The sequence below is a fragment of the Ursus maritimus genome, unplaced genomic scaffold (genome assembly GCF_017311325.1).
Source record: "Ursus maritimus isolate PB19 unplaced genomic scaffold, ASM1731132v1 scaffold_20, whole genome shotgun sequence".
Classification (NCBI taxonomy): domain Eukaryota; kingdom Metazoa; phylum Chordata; class Mammalia; order Carnivora; family Ursidae; genus Ursus; species Ursus maritimus.
The window spans coordinates 33,459,734-33,478,407 of NW_024424453.1; the positions used below are offsets into that span (position 1 = coordinate 33,459,734).

At 37.9% G+C, this 18,674-nt stretch overlaps 1 protein-coding gene and 1 non-coding gene across 5 annotated transcripts in view; one reads left to right on the plus strand and one right to left on the minus strand.

Moving 5' to 3' along the window:
- Positions 1–18,674, minus strand: part of TBC1D5 (TBC1 domain family member 5) — a 571,386-nt gene that overhangs the window by 117,629 nt on the left and 435,083 nt on the right. For all 4 annotated transcript variants that reach the window (XM_040636853.1, XM_040636851.1, XM_040636852.1 and 1 more), the window contains one exon: positions 3,989–4,095. In XM_040636853.1, the coding sequence (XP_040492787.1) occupies positions 3,989–4,095 (107 nt within the window). The remainder of the gene's footprint in view (positions 1–3,988; positions 4,096–18,674) is intronic.
- Positions 6,647–6,753, plus strand: LOC121104313. Its single transcript, XR_005836609.1, has one exon. It is a non-coding gene; the product is annotated as a U6 spliceosomal RNA (small nuclear RNA).

Genomic DNA, 18,674 nt, shown 5'->3' on the forward strand with positions numbered 1-18,674 from the left:
TAGCCCTCTACTTCATTTACTGGATTGTTTTTGGAAATCTGCTCACTGGTTCTAATATGATAAAGACAAGAAAATGAGAATTAGGATCATGGTCTGAGGAACTAAGTATAGAAACCGTATTCAGGGTGAACAGAGTATAGGATGCTACAAATAGATACCTGACATTTGGTCTCTTTACATAGCATACATTTACAAAAATTTCAAGTAGTTCTAGGTCCACTTACATACATGGCAGTTTTATTTATTACCAATGCAAATTAAATGTCTATTACGAATCGAATAATTTTTATGACAGATACTAGTAAATTCTACTATTTTTAAAACTATAGTTCCTATGTGGAAGGTGGTTGCAAGACTTGGATTCAATTGCCAGCTCTGCCATTGACAAGCTGTATTATGTTAAGTCTCTAACTTCACCTTGATCCTTAGTTTGTTCATCTACAGAAGCAGAAGCTGGATTAGATCTCTAGGTTCCTTGCAGTTCTCAAATTCTGACAGTCACAGTGAGGTGTATTAACTAGATTCTTTGTTATGTCTTTTTTGTTCCATTGTATTTGAAGGTAGTAATAGGTTTTCAAACAATTCTGACACATAGCAAATTAAGGAACTAGATGGCCTTTAAGTTCAACTTGTAGGGTTCATTCACCATCTTGGTAAAAATGGCAGCTGACAAATATACAATTGGCAATGGCTTTCATGGAATGTGAGTATGGGTTCCAGAAATATGCGAGGTGAGTGAGATCCACCTAGATTACAGTCAGTACGGTACACTGGAAGAGGCTTAGCAACTGCGTCAGAATTCAATTCTACCATTATTTTCTTAATACCAACTACTCCAGAACACAAAGCTAAATGCTAAAAAATGAGCAGGATCATATGGAATAACGGATGCAATAAATAAGCAAATGGCTAAAATACAAGGTCCTTATGGGGACTCAAAGGGGAAAACATGCCCTATCTGAGCCTGGGAATGGCTTCCTGAAGGAGGTAGAAGGTATGCTGGGAATCTCAGAAGGGGATGGATACATACAAGGGTCATGGAACCATTCTAGCTAGCTTGGAAGCTTGCAAGTTTTTGGCCTTGGGAAAGCCACATAACCTTAACCTGTCTGTATTGAAAAAGAATGAAGAAAGAAACCCGCTTTGCCTACCTTCAGCTTGTTTTAAGGACCAAATTAAGCACATCGAGGTGCTTGGAAACTAGGAAGGAGGACGATCCTATTATTACAGTTTATAGCCCCATTATTTCAGTCTGTTCAAGTGAGAAATCTTTTCACAGTAAAGCCCACATCTGATATAAAACAATTAAAGCTCAGTGTCTCATGTTCTAGTTGCAGAGTCTATTCTCAACTGAGCAATCTCCACTGGGATTTATGGAAAGTGGTAGGATAAAGTGCTTTTCTGAAGCTGGCAATGAACTTGGAGGGCTCAGGGTTCCTTGTTTATTTTTATTTTATTGAGTCTGTCAGCAGCAGTCAACACTATTGTCACAAGGAACTGGGCTATGCAAAAATGTACTTTCATGCCTCAAATATCATCCTTCTACTAGTTCACTTCATGGAGACTCACGTGTTTATATACTTACTCTGATCTATTTGAATTGGGAATGATTCAAGTGTTTTAAGTGTTTCATTGTTAACAATAAATAGAAAAAAATTAAGCACTCTGATGTTTGGATTTTTAGAGGATATGGGTGGGGTACTAGCATCATCTTTCCCTCTTTTTCTTCCTCCTCAGTGTAAATGGCCTCCTATATGAATTTATAATGACATTACTACACTGAAAACTCTGTCCACTTGGGGATTTCTATGCTATATATAAACTTGCTCTTTGTGTGCGTGTGTGTTTTGATTTGTACCTTTGTAGCACTGGACTGGATCTTATCAGATCATTGTAAGTCAGTTCTTTGTGGACAAAGGAGCTCTGGTTGGGCAGATCATTAGAGACAATTTAATTCAACCCCAAAAGAGAAGACCAGCAAGAAGAGAAGATTCAATAAGCATGAGTTTCCCCAAATCACAGGGATGGTTGTTAGCAGAGTCAAGATTTGACCTACTATCATGATTTCTAATTCAGTCTCTTTGCTCCTGAACTAAAACCATCACCTTGCTGGGTTAGCCATGTGAAAGCCCCTTAACACTATATAGCTTTCTTTATTTTTCCTATAGATATCATCATTCTATAAACCTGTTCTCAATAGCCTTTTAAAAATGATTTCTTCCTACTTCTGATCAACTTCTTCTGTCTCGGAAATATCAGTGTAAGGTCCACTATTTTGGACCTTACCTTGATCATGTTTTTACTTAGTTAGACCCTAAATGTAAAAGTGGGGAATACTTTTTTTTCAGATACTTGCACTATTATTTTTTTCTTTTAATCCTTGGAGAATATATTTTTTTAATGCTTATAGAATTGGCTTCATTATACTTATGTACACTACCTTATTGAGATAAAAAGAACTCTATTAAAATCACAGATTTCACTAATAACACTGATCGATTTACTATATAGAATCCTGCATCTAGAAGAATGGATGATTCATAGCAAGATCAACCATATTTAGCCAGGCAAAAATTAACAAGATCGATAGGTTTAGATGTCATATTCACTTCTCCGTTCAGTAAAACCAAATAAATCACGTAAGTAGAGAATTCAAATAGTTATTTTAACAGTTTTTTCCCCACTCTATAAGATTCTAAGAATTCCTAACGCTGAGCTGATAGAGCTTACCTTAAGTTTACAGACCAAAACTCATATGCCTTATTGATGAGTAACCTCATTCTTTTATAGATACTTCATAATTGTAGCTATTTTTTTATAAAAAATATATACATAAAAATATGGGATTTTTGATCTTATAATCAGAGTCCTAAGCCTTACCAGAAAAAAAATGCTATCTTTTGTATCAGAGAAATGATGGATATTTCTGACACTTAATGAAATACTGTGTAGGAGAAATGATATAAAAGTGTGTCTTTTTGTAGAAAATGGGTATAGGTACAAGGAAGTAAAATCTTTTAAATCTATCAAAGAATAAATAGAGGTCATACTCAAATATGAAATCAACAGCCGAGGGAAAAGCAGAAATCTTTTAGAATTAAAATTTATGTTAAACTTGGGGGCCCAAGTCGATCCGACAGAGCTTTGGCAATGGATCCACAGACAGACTGACTCAAAGACAGCTCGACAACTGCCAACATGACTGTTGGGAATTCTGCCAAAGAGCCAAAGGCTGGGATTACCACCCAATGCCTGGCATTCTTATACTCGTGTTTGAAGCTCTCTCTCTTATACTTCATCCAATATTTTTGTTTGGCTCAAAAGCATCAAGGATTCACAGATTTTTTTAGATCATTAAATGTTCTTATTTTCAAGAAATATAACATTAGTTGTAAAAGAGCACACTTTTTCTCTGAAGTGTAAAGAAAATTTTGGTGGCTTGCTTTAAGTTCAAATAAAGAAATCAGCATTGAAGTCGGTTTAAATCTTTTATTAGGCTAGTCTTCACCCACAAAATAAAAAATACATATTCCTCATATGAAATGATTTAGTATTTCATTGTGTCATAAACTTTTACAGAACCCATCTTTTTTATAGCTCTAATGTCTTGGTCCTCACATGGCCCCTGAGGTTCTCCCTGGATAAGTTAGTCCCTGTGAGGGGTACCAATGTTAATGAAGTGTGGTTAAAAGGAGAAGGAGTTGCTGAACTACTTCCTTGAGTTATGAGGAAGGAGGAGGGCAGAACAACCTTCTGAGGGACAAGAGATGTGTGTTCCAGGTTCTCATGACAATGTCCACTTAATTTAGCTGCTAAGTTGCTAGCCAGTGAGGTATGTGAGTTTTGCCTAAAAATCTAGGCAAATTCTGTCGTTAGGCAATTCACCTGTCATTACACAAATTCCCCATTAGGAATTCTTGGGAGTCATGCTGGAAAACCAATTTTTCATCCAACTTAAAATTGTGCATATTCTCTTTGGAAAGCTTACCTTTGGATCTCGAAGGAACAGAGCCTTAAGAATCAGGGAGTGTACGTCCCCAATTAGTGGGTAATGCATCAGAAGGCCAAGACAGGTCTGGTAGTTACTAGAAATCACTGAATAAGAGGAGAAAAAAAAAAAAAAAGAATTCAGAAGCAATACTGTTTAAGATGTTTGCATTACTTGAGAGTAAAAAAATAACAACTTAGATTTAAAGAAAGCAAACCAATAACTCAATTAATTTGATAAAAGGAAATAGGGAGATGGGATCTTTACCAAATGGCCTTTGAAGCAGCACACTGTACTGTTAACTGCAATCTAATATCTAGCGCTTATCCTCAGGGGGTGTTGGAAGAAGAGCCTCAGATATAGAGATGTGTACGTTTGCAATATAAATAAACTCTTAGAAGCATGCATATTTATTGCCATTTATATGCCTGTGTTTAAATGTCTCTAGTTTTGCTGCTTAGAAATTAGTAACAAAAATCTTATGAATGGGAAAGAACCAGTGTAAAATTCTCATAAAATAATATTTACCCTAATTATTATGCTTCATAAGTTACATATGTTACATTTATTCTTTTATATATAAATATTACATAATTCAAAGTTTAAAAAATATAATTTCTTCCAATTATTTTTTTTCTAAAGGTAATGAGAAATTTAGGGAGAGTATCTATGCAGAATTTCTTGGAGGAAAAATGTCAAAATCTTCATAGATAAGCCTGTGTTCCTTAGACTGTCATTTAATTTTTTTCTCAAATCAACCTAATTATGGGCGCAATTATTAAACACATCTTTTCAGGCAGGTCTATGTAAACTACTTCATTTCTTGGCAATCCATCTGCCACTGCTGTCACAGTCGGGCCCATTAACGATGCTTGTTTTGTAAGCCACACTGACTGCCTCCACAGCATTGATTGTGAAGAAACTTTACAAGTTACAACTTCCTGTTATTGCAACTGAATCCTTTTCATTAATCAGAACGAGCAGTTGAAACATATTCCATAGGAAAACAATTGTGATTCTATAGCAACAACACAAATCACAAAATAAACAACTGTTTGTGATCAGAAATACCCTTGATTCTTAGGTTTTTCTTCCCTTTCTTTTTGTTGGAAGCACCATTTTTTGCAACAGCTTCCTACCCCCTCCCCCTTCCCATGAACATTATGGGGAAAGGAGACAGGACTGGGCAAAATGAATAATTATAATCTATGTAAGGAACCACTTTATCATCTTCATTTCCGTTGCTGATCTGACAGCTTGTAATTTCATACATCTGCTTTCATTTGTAAAGCACTCACTTATCCTACCTTTTCTATATCTGTTCAGACTCTTCTCTTCTTATTCCTTCATTTTGTCATATTCACATTCAGTTACCTGTTGTCCTTTTTTCTCTAGAATTCAAAAAGCTAGTATACTGAGAATGGTATAATGTTCCCATTTAGGGTTATCTTTGAGAGCTAACAAATAAATGAAACTTAGATAATCAATTCATTTTCTAACTCATACTTTCCCAAATACTATAATGCTTATATATTAGTAACTGGCCCAGGAAGCATTTTTGTATATTTTGTAAGGGAAGCAAACAGTTCTGAGCTCGGGATTCCAAGACGTGGCTTTGAATCCTGAGACACCATCTGAACCTTTTCTAAGGTTGCCGTAAGACCGAAGGGCATAATCTGTCCGGCCGATCAACAGCAGCTGCTCGAAACCTGTTGCGGGCAATCTCTCCGAGCTTCAGCTCAGTCCTGTGGAAAACAACTTCCTTGATTTAAAAAAATGATCTGCTGACTTTATTCAATTCAACAGCTATTTGTTGAGTACCTAATCCGTGACCGGTGCTACGTTAGGAGGGGATGCAGAAAGAAACAAAACACAGTCCTTACTCCGAGGAAAATAAAGTGCCGCGGGGCAGATGTAGAACAGGAAGCGGTTACTGCTACTGCTGCCACTAGATGACAATGATGAGACAAGGCTCTACGCCAAGAACTCTCCCTACATTACCTCATTTAATTTCTACGACGATCTTATTATAAGGGTATAATCATTATCCCCGTTTTACAGGTAAGAAAACTAACACTTGGAAAGGTTAAGTCATTTGCCCAAATCATATAGTGATTCGGTAGCAAAGCAAGATTGGAAATTTCAAAGCCTAGCTACAGGGTCTGAGCTAATACATGGCTTTGTTTTTGAAAAGGCAATTGTTTTAAGTCAGACAACAGAGTGAATGCAAAGAGGCACTGCAAACAGAGTCAATTAGTATTATTACTCTCATGTAGTAGTTTTAAGGAGCTTGGAAGGTCAGCATAACCCAGTCTCTAGGACAGCCTGATAGAGACAGGTATTTATTTGGAGGGACGAGGGTAACAATCCTGCTCTTAAACTGGACAGAACTTTTGAAGCTATCGGAAGCTATAAAATATGTAAGGGAAGCCAACTAATGCATTATTCCATTTGAAGAATGAATGAGGAGCTACCATTCCCTCTCCCATTTCTCCCTTTCATCCATCCAGTCACTGAACGTTAATGAACATTTCCTGAGCATCTACTATATCCTGGACACGCAGAGACGGTGCTAGGCACTGGCACTAGGGATATGATGGCAAACGAATCCGATCTCTGAAGGGCAGCAGAACGTGCCGCCTGAAACACTGCTGTAGGGTGCTCGTTTCGGCAGCACATACTCTAAACTTGGAACGACATAGAGAAGATTAGCACGGCTCCTGAGAAAGGACGACATGCAAACTCATGATGGGAAACACTACTGTAGGAGTTTAGGACATGCCATCCTAAAACATGCCACGTTGGTGTATTGATTATTTTGAGCTGTAGGCACTTGAAAAACAACACATGCACAGTGAGACTTTCTCCGAACTCCCCTTATCTGCCTAAAGATAAATCCTCCAAAAGGAAGTCGGTTGTCATAAATTCCCCCAAGATAAACTTTGTCACAGATTCATACCTCTCATCTATTCTTCTAAGAGCCCATTTGTCTTCCCTAAAAATCATTTACTTTTCTCTAAGAGGTCTACATCTCCCCCGCACCTTTCTTTATTAAGATGGTATTTATAATTTTTTTTAAAGATTTTATTTATTTATGTGACAGAGAGACAGCCAGCGAGAGAGGGAACACAGCAGGGGAGTGGGAGAGGAAGAAGCAGGCTCCCAGCGGAGGAGCCCAATATGGGACTCGATCCCGGAACGCCGGGATCAGGCCCTGAGCCGAAGGCAGATGCTTAACGACTGCGCTACCCAGGTGCCCCAAGATGGTATTTAATCCTAAGTCCTAAAACTGTATTTTTGAGAGTTGCTCATTTCCCTATCTACCATATACAAATGAGGCATACATTTATATATATGTCAATATATGTTAATTATATAATTATAATCTATATTTATTATATAATAAAATATATAATCATATAATAATAAGATATATATGTTAGTAAACTTCTGTTTTTCTAGTTAATCTTTTTGTTAAAGAACCCCAGCTGAAAACCTGAATGGGTATAGGTAAAGTTTTACCTCCTCTACAGCCCCCCATCTTCAGATAATACTATCTCTCATTTATTTATGAAAACTTGTACATTGAGAGCACTTTTAATTTGCAATTACATACGCTAAGTATTAAGTCCCTTTTGAATAACTGTGCCCAATTTAGAGTAGGCAAGAGAGAATAACAGAAGCTGTTTTTAAAACGAAATAGTGGGGATCTGATAGAATAAGAATTTAGTTTTGATCTTTACAGCAAAGTTTTGTTGAACGTGAGAAACTCATCTGCAGTGCTATTCCTTCTCTAGCGTTTATGCCATCGGAGCAGGGCAGTGACACAGGAAAAAAAGTGAAAGATTGAGACAAGGCTGAGTTTTGGTATCTCCGTACATTTGAAATCAAGTATGAATATGCTTTAAAAACAAAGCACTGAAGCTACACACTCTGACGAGCTTATTCAGAGAAGCTGAAGATAGAGATGAGTGGTACCCAGGAAAACATGCTGGATCTGGGATCTCGAATCGAGATCAGATCTAGATCAGAGTGCTAGCTAGTCACTTCTTCTGTGTGTGAACTTAGGTAAGGTGCTGAACTTCCTGATCTTTCCCCCACTGATAAAACAGTAATAATGCTCACTCTAGCTGCAGGGTTTCTTTAAGGGTGGCTCAGATGCAAGGTAGGGTGTTTCCCACCTTTCTTAATTCTTGCTGAATGGCACTCCCTCCACACAAAGCAGAGCTGGCCTCTCTGTCTCTACCTTTAAATGGCACAAGACTGTTCTGGAGTTGTCTAAGGGAGCTGCTTTAAATAGTTTCTCCAGTCATAACAAATAAAAACATAATGAAATCAGAAAAGAGAGTTAGAGGATGTTATTGTTTTGAGAAAGCTTAGAGCAATACAGTTAAATAACTTACGGATGATTCAACACTTGTAAGTAAAACACTTAATTCAGATTATTTAATTTTATATTTATATATACTTACTTTCCCAAGGTAACAATATAGACCGGGAACAACTAACCAAAGAACACAAAAATAATGTAGACTTCCTTTAACTTCTCTAAAATTAAGAACAGTAATAGCTATCACTTATTAAGCATCTATAATGTACCCAGCAACTTGCTATATATTATACAAACACCCTGTGAGTCCTCCTAATCCCCACTAAGGAAAGTATTACCATCAACTTCGCATTTTAGACAAGGAGACGGTACTGCAGAAAGGATGAACAAAACATTCAGGGCCGCTGTGTTCCCGAATGACAGGGAGGGCTGCACCCAGGTGTGGGGAGCGGAAAGCCTCTTTTCACCATTGTATCCTGTGCTTTCCCGTATTCCTAGCAGAAAATGTCATGACAGGAGTGTCCGCGTACAGAAGCCAAGTTCAGACACAGTGCAGACGGCTTCCAAATGCCAACTATGTGTGCACCAAAGAGAAGCCTCTAAGACACACTGAGAAAGGCCCTCCATACATAAGGCCAGGTAAAGTAAATGTTTAGAAACAGGCATAAATTCTCGTAGTTTGCTAGTAAGTGGCGTATAAAACAAATAATCATGAATATAAAATAAAAATAATTACCTAACAACAACAAAAAAGAAAATCTTAAGGCTTTAACATAATTTATTGTACCTCCCCACTGAAAACAAAGTGGACGTGTATGTAGGTGTCTTGCAAGGTACCTGGCATGCAGAAGACATTCAACAAATGGTATGTGCTCTGAAAAAATACTTGTTGAAGACCTAATACATGACGGAAAAAAGGAATACTTATCGCATTCATTGTCTTCAACTACTTAAAAACCTTTACTATTCTAACTTCCCCAGTTACAAAATGGCAACATACAAAATAGTATTTCAAATGGACCAGAAAACCAGGTAGGCGGTATTTATCATAAATAAAAACAACAAAACTTACTCTTTTCAGTCTTAGAGAAAGCCAAGTATAAAACAGAGTAATGCCCTTCTCCATACAAAGTGATTTTTGTCTAGTGTTTATGATTCTCCTAAGATTTTGTCCTTCCGGGTTTCCCTCCCTGGTTACCACCATGACAGCTACCTCTCTGAGCACCATCAATCACAGCAACATCCACTCTCAAAACCTAAGACAGACACACTCTTCCATAAACAATAGGATGGTCTTTATTTCTCTAGCAGATTTTGTGCAGAAATATGAGAATTTTAAATTAGATTTTTGAAAAGAGAACAATCTCAAATTCAGAGGAGCTCACTCTTTTGTCTAGAAAAAAACTTGAATTTTTTTTTTTTAAGATTTTAAGTAATCTCTATACCTAAGGGGGGGCTTGAACTCACGACCCCGAGATCACGAGTCACATGCTCTATTGACTGAGCCAGCCAGGTGGCCCTAGAAAAAACCTTTAAACAGTGCTATTCTTAATGCTTTCCAAGCTTAAAATACTTTAAACAAATTTATTTTCACCAGATCAAACAACATAAGAGATCTTCTCAAGAATTTATACTTTTAAACACACAGTGTTGTCAATGGAAAGGTAGTAAGCAAGGAAGCATCCAAGTGGAGGACTTCTAGTGGGTAGGCTGTAAGCACAGGACAAAGAACACTGTACTGGTGAAGTGACCCGCATGTTAGCTCCAGAGTGCCAATGGGACCAGTATTAAGTTTGAAGCAAACCAGTTACCTGGACAGGCTTACATTCTGTCATTATCTCTGTCTTGTTACCCATTAAGGGAACTAATGAGATGATTCAGTGCGAAAACCTTCAAGTCTTTTAATGCAAGTTATTACCATTACTGTAATAACTGTAGGGATATATCTAGAATCAGGGCCCAAGTTCTATCTCCACGTTATAAAATGTTACAGAAATGAAATCTAAAAAATTTAGGAAAGAAATAGTAAGTCTGATTCACAGTTTTTGCCTCTTATTCTTTAATCAAGTTTTAACCAATTTGGTTATTTCATACCAAAGGAAGGAAAACCATAGCTCAGGTTTTTAATTATTTGTTTGTCAATATGTATCTGCTTTACTTCATTGCTTAGTGATTTTTAATTCCTTACTCAGAAATATAGATCTGTCAGTAGAAAGGGTTGAGGCACAGAAGATATTTAAGAAGTGTTGACAATATCTCTTTCTTGTATTCACTCAGTCAACTGTTTTGTTCCATATACTGGTATGACAAGAAGAAAGACACAATCTCAGCTCTCTCTTCATATTGCAGTGGAAGAGCAACAGCAGATTAATTGCAACACAGGACACAGCTGATAACAGTGGTGCATACAGTGGGCTGTGACAACTGCTAGAGTGGAAAGCTGCAAGGTCAGTGAGCAGTCGGGCAACAAGTGGAAGTAAATGGAGGCAGGACACTGAGTGGGTCTTGTGGCAGGAGTGCTGAGGAGAAATGGAGACATGGAAGTAGGTGGGGGTACTGCTTATCCATAGGGGATGGAGTTTAGATTTCACTCTGTATTTGCTACCTCTGCTGCAAGACTGTAAGTAATGTGATCAGCTCTGGTTTTAGGAAGATTAATGCCAGCATAGGGAGACCAGTGGGAGGGAGGAAGGGGGACAGGATGCAGGAGGCCAGCTAAAGTTCCTGGTTAATACTACAGATGGGAGAAAATGAAAACTTGAAGTAAGCAAGGGGCAGTGGGCAGAATTTGCTGGGAAAATGGATAGGTCTTTATATGCAATTAAATTTGAGGAATGTGTGCATATGAAAGAGAAACAGAAAAGCAAAGGCAGACAATAAGAAATTATCAATAAAAATGTTAACGGATTTACATAATAAAGCTAAAGAATATAGCTACTTTCAATTATTCCTTTTGTAAGTTTTAAACATTGTTCTGATTTTTATGAAAGTTGTACATAGTTTTAAAAGTCCAATCATTCTAGAAGGCTGGTAACGAAAATAGCACTTGCTGTCTCCCACCCCCTATTTCCCAATCCCCAGGGACACTTGCTTTCTTTTAGCTGACTAAAAAAAAATTTACCTTCCATATTGTGGAAAAAAACATGCTAATGTTACTAACTCCGACTTTAAATGTTGTCTACTAACTTCTCATTCAAGAAGACGAAGCTTTAACTCAACCCAAGCACTGAAAGCCAAACCTCTGCCAACCTCCACATCACACATGCATTCCTGGTCTCCCTCCCCTGAGGATGTTACACCATAATTCTGGTTAAATCAACTTTTAGAGTTTTCATTTTTATAATGAGGCAAATGTTACCTCACAGTATATTATGACTGCTCCTTTTTCCATAGGCTCCTTTCTTTCCTGGAGTTTGTAACTATCATGTTTTTCCTTTGCCATGTTGTGTATGTATTTCATACAAGCTTAACCTTAAATACTCTTCCAGTTGTATACATCTATTTTCAAAACTTCAAAAAATTTTTTAGTTTTATCCATTTCTTTTTCTCCCTCTTNCCCTCCCTCTCTTTTTCTTTCTTTCATTTTTTTTGAGGAAATTTCTCAATTTCTCATGAGCTCTCTGGGCTATTCCCTTATCCTGGGGATGCCCTTTACCTCTTGCAAACATATCCTTATTTCCTAGAGTACTTAGCTTCTTCTTTCTTGCTTTACACCCTTGTTTTGGTGGAGCACATCCTCTAAAAGCTTTATATGCAGGACATGAATTTTTTTTTTTTTTTTAAACTTCTCTGTTTGAAAGATTTATTGTGACAATTAATAGGTTAGGATAGGTACGGAGTTCCAGGCTGGAAATATGTTTCCTTCAGAAAATTGGGAGCACTGTTCCAGAGTACTTTGGCTTCCAGTTAAAAAGTCTCAAACCATTCTAATTCCCATTCTTCTATGTGACCTGTTTCTCTCCTCCCAGCCCCCATCTAAATTCATAGTAATGCACCTTAATTTGCATGTATTTTCATATATAATGGACCCTTTCAATTTAGAAACTCATGTTTTTCTGTTCAATTGGAAATTTCTTTTTAATTGCTTCACTGATGATTTTCTCCCTTCTGTTTTTTGTTTATTCTGTGTTTGTTATTTCTTCCTACTCTCTTTCTCTCTATTAAAAGGAATCTCATTATCTAGATGTTGGATCTCCTGGCCCGGTCCTTTAATTTTCTTTCTTATTTTCTAACTCTGTTTTATATGCTGCTTCTTGGGATACTTTTTCAATTTTATATTCCAACCATCTTATTTTCATCATATTTTAATTTTCAATTACATTTTTTCCTTTTTTAAGATTTTATTTATTTATTTCTTTGAGAGAGAGAGCCAGAGAGTGAGCTTGCAGGAGCACGGGGAGGGGCAGAGGGAGAAGCAGACTCCCTGCTGAGCAGGGAGCTCAGACTCAGGGCTGGATCCCAGGACCTTGAGATCATGACTTGAGCAGAAGGCAGACACTCAACTGACTAAGCCCCCCAGGCACCCCTAACACTTTTTCCTTTGACATACGTCTTTCCTAAGAAAGAAACCTCTCTAAGACGTTTCCTCCTCCCTGGGTAGTCTCTGTGTACTCACAGTTGTTTTTTCTTCCGGTTGCTTGTTTAGATCTCTGCTTTCATTTTGATGCTTTCCTCACATGTTTAGGGATTTTTGGCTATCCACTCATGTCTAAGAGTGGGGCAGTGCAAAGGTTAACTTGAAGCTTTGTGTGAATTGATGGGTGGGTCTGTTAACTCTAGGGTTTATAGGGGTCATTCCTTGGTAATCCCTGAGCCTAGATTTTTAGGCCTTTTCTCTTGGGCTCATGGTTTCCCCAGAGAAGAATCTCCCAAATTTCTTCTAGAGGGAGGCAGTCAGGTTCTAGTGTTCTGGGAACACTAAAGACGATAAAAGAACACTGGTGGGCTCCATGTTCACTGAAACTCCGAGTCCTTAGTCCAAATATCTTACATTTTACCCCTAGGATAAATCCTCAACGTACTGGCTGGAGATCTGAGTAAGGCTGGAGACCTGAGAATATAACACCTTCTTAAACAGACTTTCAATCAGTTCTTGTTTTTCAGTCTTAACTTTTTCCCTCCCCTTACCAATTTCTATGCGATACCTAGCACTGCCAATTTCTATACATTTAGGAATTTTATGGGTTATTTCTTGGCTTTCCCCATTATCAACTTTGTATTTAGCTTTCTTGGATCTGCCAAGTCAGTTATCACTCACCCACCCACTGTCCTACTTCCAAAATCTCTGTAATCTCCTTTCTAATTCTCTGTGTCCCGTGTGTTTATGCCAGTTTAATGGGGTTTCAGGAGCAACAGGGGTAAATGCAGGAGCTCAACATAACATCTCATATCCATATTCTTAATCACTTCTTTAATGACATTTCTACTCAGCATCTGGGCAGGTGAACTGACGGGGAAGAAGAATCTAGGTGAGGAGGCAACTGAGTGGGGAAAGCCGAGGAAGAAGGAGAGAGGGGAAGAAGCTGGGTGAGAAAGCTGGGGAAGTCAGTATTCAGGAAGCCCAAGATCACCATCTCCTTTTCTCTAATCATCAGAGACAATGGCTCTAGTCAACTTGCAGGAATATGTACATTATGTTTTGACAGCAATAGATGGACATGGAATCTTGAGTATTTCTGGGTAAGATTCCAGTGATGCATGTTGGCTTTTGTCCATAAAAGGTATCCTAGAGTTCCTGAATCCACCTGTTTCTAGGGCAATGAAAAAATGTGCGATGGGAGTAAGAACACAAAAAGGCAAGATTATATTAGAAGACTACTTCCACCCCTTTATAAAAGGCCAGAATGGGTATGGACTCTTAATTTTGAACATGAAACAAAATTTCATTAGGAGGATAATTACCCTATCATATCTCTATTCCTGTAGTTGTATAAATCAAAATTATTTTCAGGCAAAAAAAACTACATTAAAAAGACAATGTGACACGTATTAGAATGGTCAAAACCCAAAACAATGTCGCTATCAAATGTGGAGCACTAAGAACTTTCATTTACTGCTGGTGCTAATGCAAAGTGGTACAGCCATTTTAGAGGACAGTGTAGCAACCACGTTGTGATTTGTTAGGCCTGATCATAGGCAATTACAAAGATATGATAGTTAATTTTATGTGTCAATTTGTCTGGCCTATAGGATGCCCAGATAGTTGGTAAAACATTCGTTCTGGGTGCATCTGTAAGTATGTGTCTGAAGAGATTAGCATTTGATTCAGTGGACTGAGTGACGAGATCTGCCCTCAGTGAGAGTAGGCGTCATCCAATCCATTGCGGCCCCAGATGGAACAAAAAGGCGAAGGAAAGGTGAATCCTCTCTCTTTTCTTGAGCCAGAAGGTCCATTTTCTCCTGCCCTTGGACATCAGATCTCCTGGTCCTTGAGCCTTTTGATTCTGAAACTTGCACCATTGGACCCTTGATTCTCAGGCCTTCAAACTCAGACTGAATTATAGCACTGGCCGTGCTGGTTCTGCGGCTTGCAGATGAATGACTGTGAGACTTCCAGACCTCCACGACCATGCAAGGCAATTCCTATAACAAGTCTCCTCATATATACCTGCATTGATATTCTATTGGTTTTTTCCTCTGGAGAACCCTGACTAATACAAAAAGTTCCACCTGACAAGTCTCGCAGGGGAAAACTGTCCAGCCCACACCAGCCATGGTGCACAGCCAGTGCATTTTAGTCTCTGAAAGGAGCCGCAGTCAAGGTCTTGGCCAACTTAGCTGGCATGACCTCTCACATATTTATAGTCCTATCCATGGTGCCTTCATTCCTAAATTTCTTTCTCTGAGCTCTCGGCCCTAGGTCCTTGTCAGGTGCCTCTGCTAGGACCTCCTTATTGGGATAAGAGGAAGAACTCCTGAAGGCACTTTTTCTCATTTGACTTAGTACCCACTTCTTTTCCACTCCTAGCCTTTCCACCTCAATCCCCCACCCATGCCCCCAAAACCACTGCCACCTCAGGGTCCTTAAGCTATCAGAGTCTTTTGTTCAGGTCTCCTTCAACAGTGAGATGAGCCCACATGTATGGTGATCTACCTGACCCTCAACCAGTGTGCCATTCCATGGGTGAAATGGAACAGAGGGAGCTGACAATTTCTCCAGTTTTTGACTCTTGCTCATACCACAAAATTAAGTGATTAAAGGCTTAACTCTTTCATTTTTGACTTGTTGCTTTAGTTGGCTACTCTAACACCTAACAGCTCAGCTCTCTCTCCTGCCCAGCTCAGCTGAGCTCCTGAAATTTACCATATCATCCAGGAATCATGCTCCTTGTTATTTATGCAAACGAAATGAAAACTTATGTCCACACAAAAACTTGCACGCTGATATTTGCAGTGGCCTTATTCATAGTTGCCAAAAGTTGGAAGAAACTAAGATGTCCTTTAGTAGGTGAGTCGATAAACTGTGGTAGAACCAGACAACAAATATTATTCCACGCTAAAAAGAAATGAGCTATCAAGCCATGAAAAGACATGGAGGAAACTTAAATGCATATTACTAAGTGAAAGAAGCGAATCTAAAAAGGCTACATACTGTATGATTCCAACTATATTGTATTCTGGAAAAGGTAAAACTGTGAAGACAATAAAAAGATCAGTGGTTGTCATGGGTTACAGGGATGAACAGGCAGAATACAGAAGATTTTTACAGCAGGTAAACTATGCAGATAATACTATAATGAGGGATAGATGTCACTATAAAAGTTTGTCCAAATCCATAGAAAGTACAAATTGTATTGTAAACTAGGGACTTTAAGTGATAATGATGTGTCACTGTAGGCTCAATTATAACAAATGTACTGCTGTAGTGAGGGATGTTGATGTGGGGTACGCTGTGTGTATGTGGGGGTGGGGGTATCTGGGAATTCTATACTTTCAATTCGATTTTGCTACAAACCTAAAACTTCTTTAAAAAGTAAGGTCTACATTTAAAAAAATCTAACCACTAAAAAAATGTGCTACTATGATGTATCAGCCTATCTTAGAGAAATTTTAAAAGATTTTTAAACTAAAATATAAAGTTATATAAATTGTATTTGTAATTCAAAGGGTTATATTAATATCCATATCTGAGATGGTCATAAAATGACTGGCAAGATTTAATGTCTGAGAAGGAAGAGAGCTGTGCTTAACACTTAAAGAAGTGCTTAAACACTTCTTTAAAAATAAGATCACCAATTTGTGTTTTGATAAAAACTCTGTGACACACTGCTATGTGATTTAAGAGAGCCTTTGTTTCTTAGTCCCTGAGGTTGGGTAAAGCTTTTCCAGGAAAGACAAATAAATTCGATTTGTAGTTGAAATAAAATACATTTTAACATCGGTATAATGTTGAACATGCTCTTAATGAGAAAATGGAGAAATAGAAATTCTGGGGTAGGACAGATGGAAACACTGGCAGAGAGACAGGTATCAGCTGAGGAGTTAAGCAGAGATCTAAAGTGAAATGAAAAGGAACAATGTTTGTAAACTATGAAGAAGACACAACTGCCACATCAGGCCAGGCCAAGACATGGCTAAAGACAGCCCTAGAGAAAACCCAGGAAAATGACAGGGCTGTGACATGTTCATGCTGGCTGAAAACACAAGGCAGGAAGTGGGTAGAAGTGCCAAGAAGAAAAGTTTTCCATTTACCAAGTGTTTAGAGAGAAAGTATATTAAAAGAGACCATAAACATTTAAGAGATACTTTCTAGTCAGGAAAATCAACTGTTAAATGAAGTTGACTATAGTGTTTTAGTTATTAATACAATGTACAAGACAAAAGGTATGGTACATTGTAAATCGGGGGAAATGCTTTTCTTTGGTACTAGTCAAACAAAATAAAAATTTAAATTGATAGAAAAATAGATGTGAAAAGTTTGATGCTTAAAAAGTAGACAATGCTTTCTTCAAAAAAGCCATGTCAAAAAAGTGTGTTTTAAAAAAATCTTTTTATTTGAGTTCTTATTCTAAGAGCTTCTTGGCACCTGTCTTCTCAGCAATTACTGTACACATATCCATGCCACCTCCCCAGCCCATGTCTCTATGGTACCTTTCCATCTGAGATCACCCCAAATATTGAGCATATGAAGAGCTTCAAATGCTTTCAGGGTTAGGGAAGAACTGTAACACACGTGGTTCTGGTCCTGAAGAGCTTCCAATCTATTTTCGAAGGTGGGACTAACATGCAATAAGGAACAGCGTAAGACAGAGTATAATTAAATGCTACACTGCACTGTATTGATTAAAATCTTCTAGGAATACCAAAGTGAGAAATCAATGTGGGCTAGAATAATTGGGGAAGGTTTGGGAAAAAGCTGCCTTGCCCTAGGCCTGAAAATAGAAGCACAGTTTAGTTAAGTAGAACCAGGGAAGGGAGAGAACCACAGGAGTGACTTTATTACAGTATGGAATAAGGCAGAAAAAACAATAGTGTGATGAGAGTATGGCTATTAATAAACTATTATCAGAGTAATGGTTCATGATTAGATTTCCTTATCTCCTAGCCTTTGTTAGTGTATATAAGCTTCATCCATATAATCCAGCAAAGAATCCAAAAAACACTTCTTATAACACATAAGAAAATAAACATGTTATGGTTTGATTAAAATGTTTGGGAATAATTCTATTTCGAAATGGATACTATCTTAATTTTAGTAAAGTGAAAGTTTCATTCAAAGAACGGCCATTTGACCATCATTTCAATGGTTAAATTTTAAAATCTGTATAGATAATGTTCATATTATTTTTCCCAATGTGAAATTTTACTTCTTACTTAAAAAAATCAAGGTAGGGCTTGAGGAATGGAAAAGGCACTGTCCAGCCCGCCTGTCACTAGCCCTATGGCCTTGATCGGGCTTCCTAACTTCCAAACACGGAGGTTGGGCTCAATCTCTGAAGCCTCACAAAGAAGATGTATGTTTATAAGAAATCTATTAAAGTGGTTGAATACTATACTTGCCTGACTAACTGGATTACTTTAAAGTGAATGAAAGCTTTGTTCAAGGTATATAAAGAAAATTATAAGAGTACTTTTATTAAAAATTAAGTATGAGATGCCAAAAGTAGTGAAAGGGGCAGAACAAGAACAAAGGAGGGGCACTGGGATCTAGCACCACGGACCAACTGTGATTGATTTAAATTACTGAACTGCCAAGGGCACTGTATTAGTTTGCTAGAGATGCTATAACAGAATGCCTAAAACTGGATAGTTTAAAACCAGAGAAATTTACTGCAGAACTGTTCTGGAGGATAGAGGTCTGGAATCAAGGCATTGACAGGGCCATAGTCCCTCTCAGACCGCAGGGAAGAACGCTTC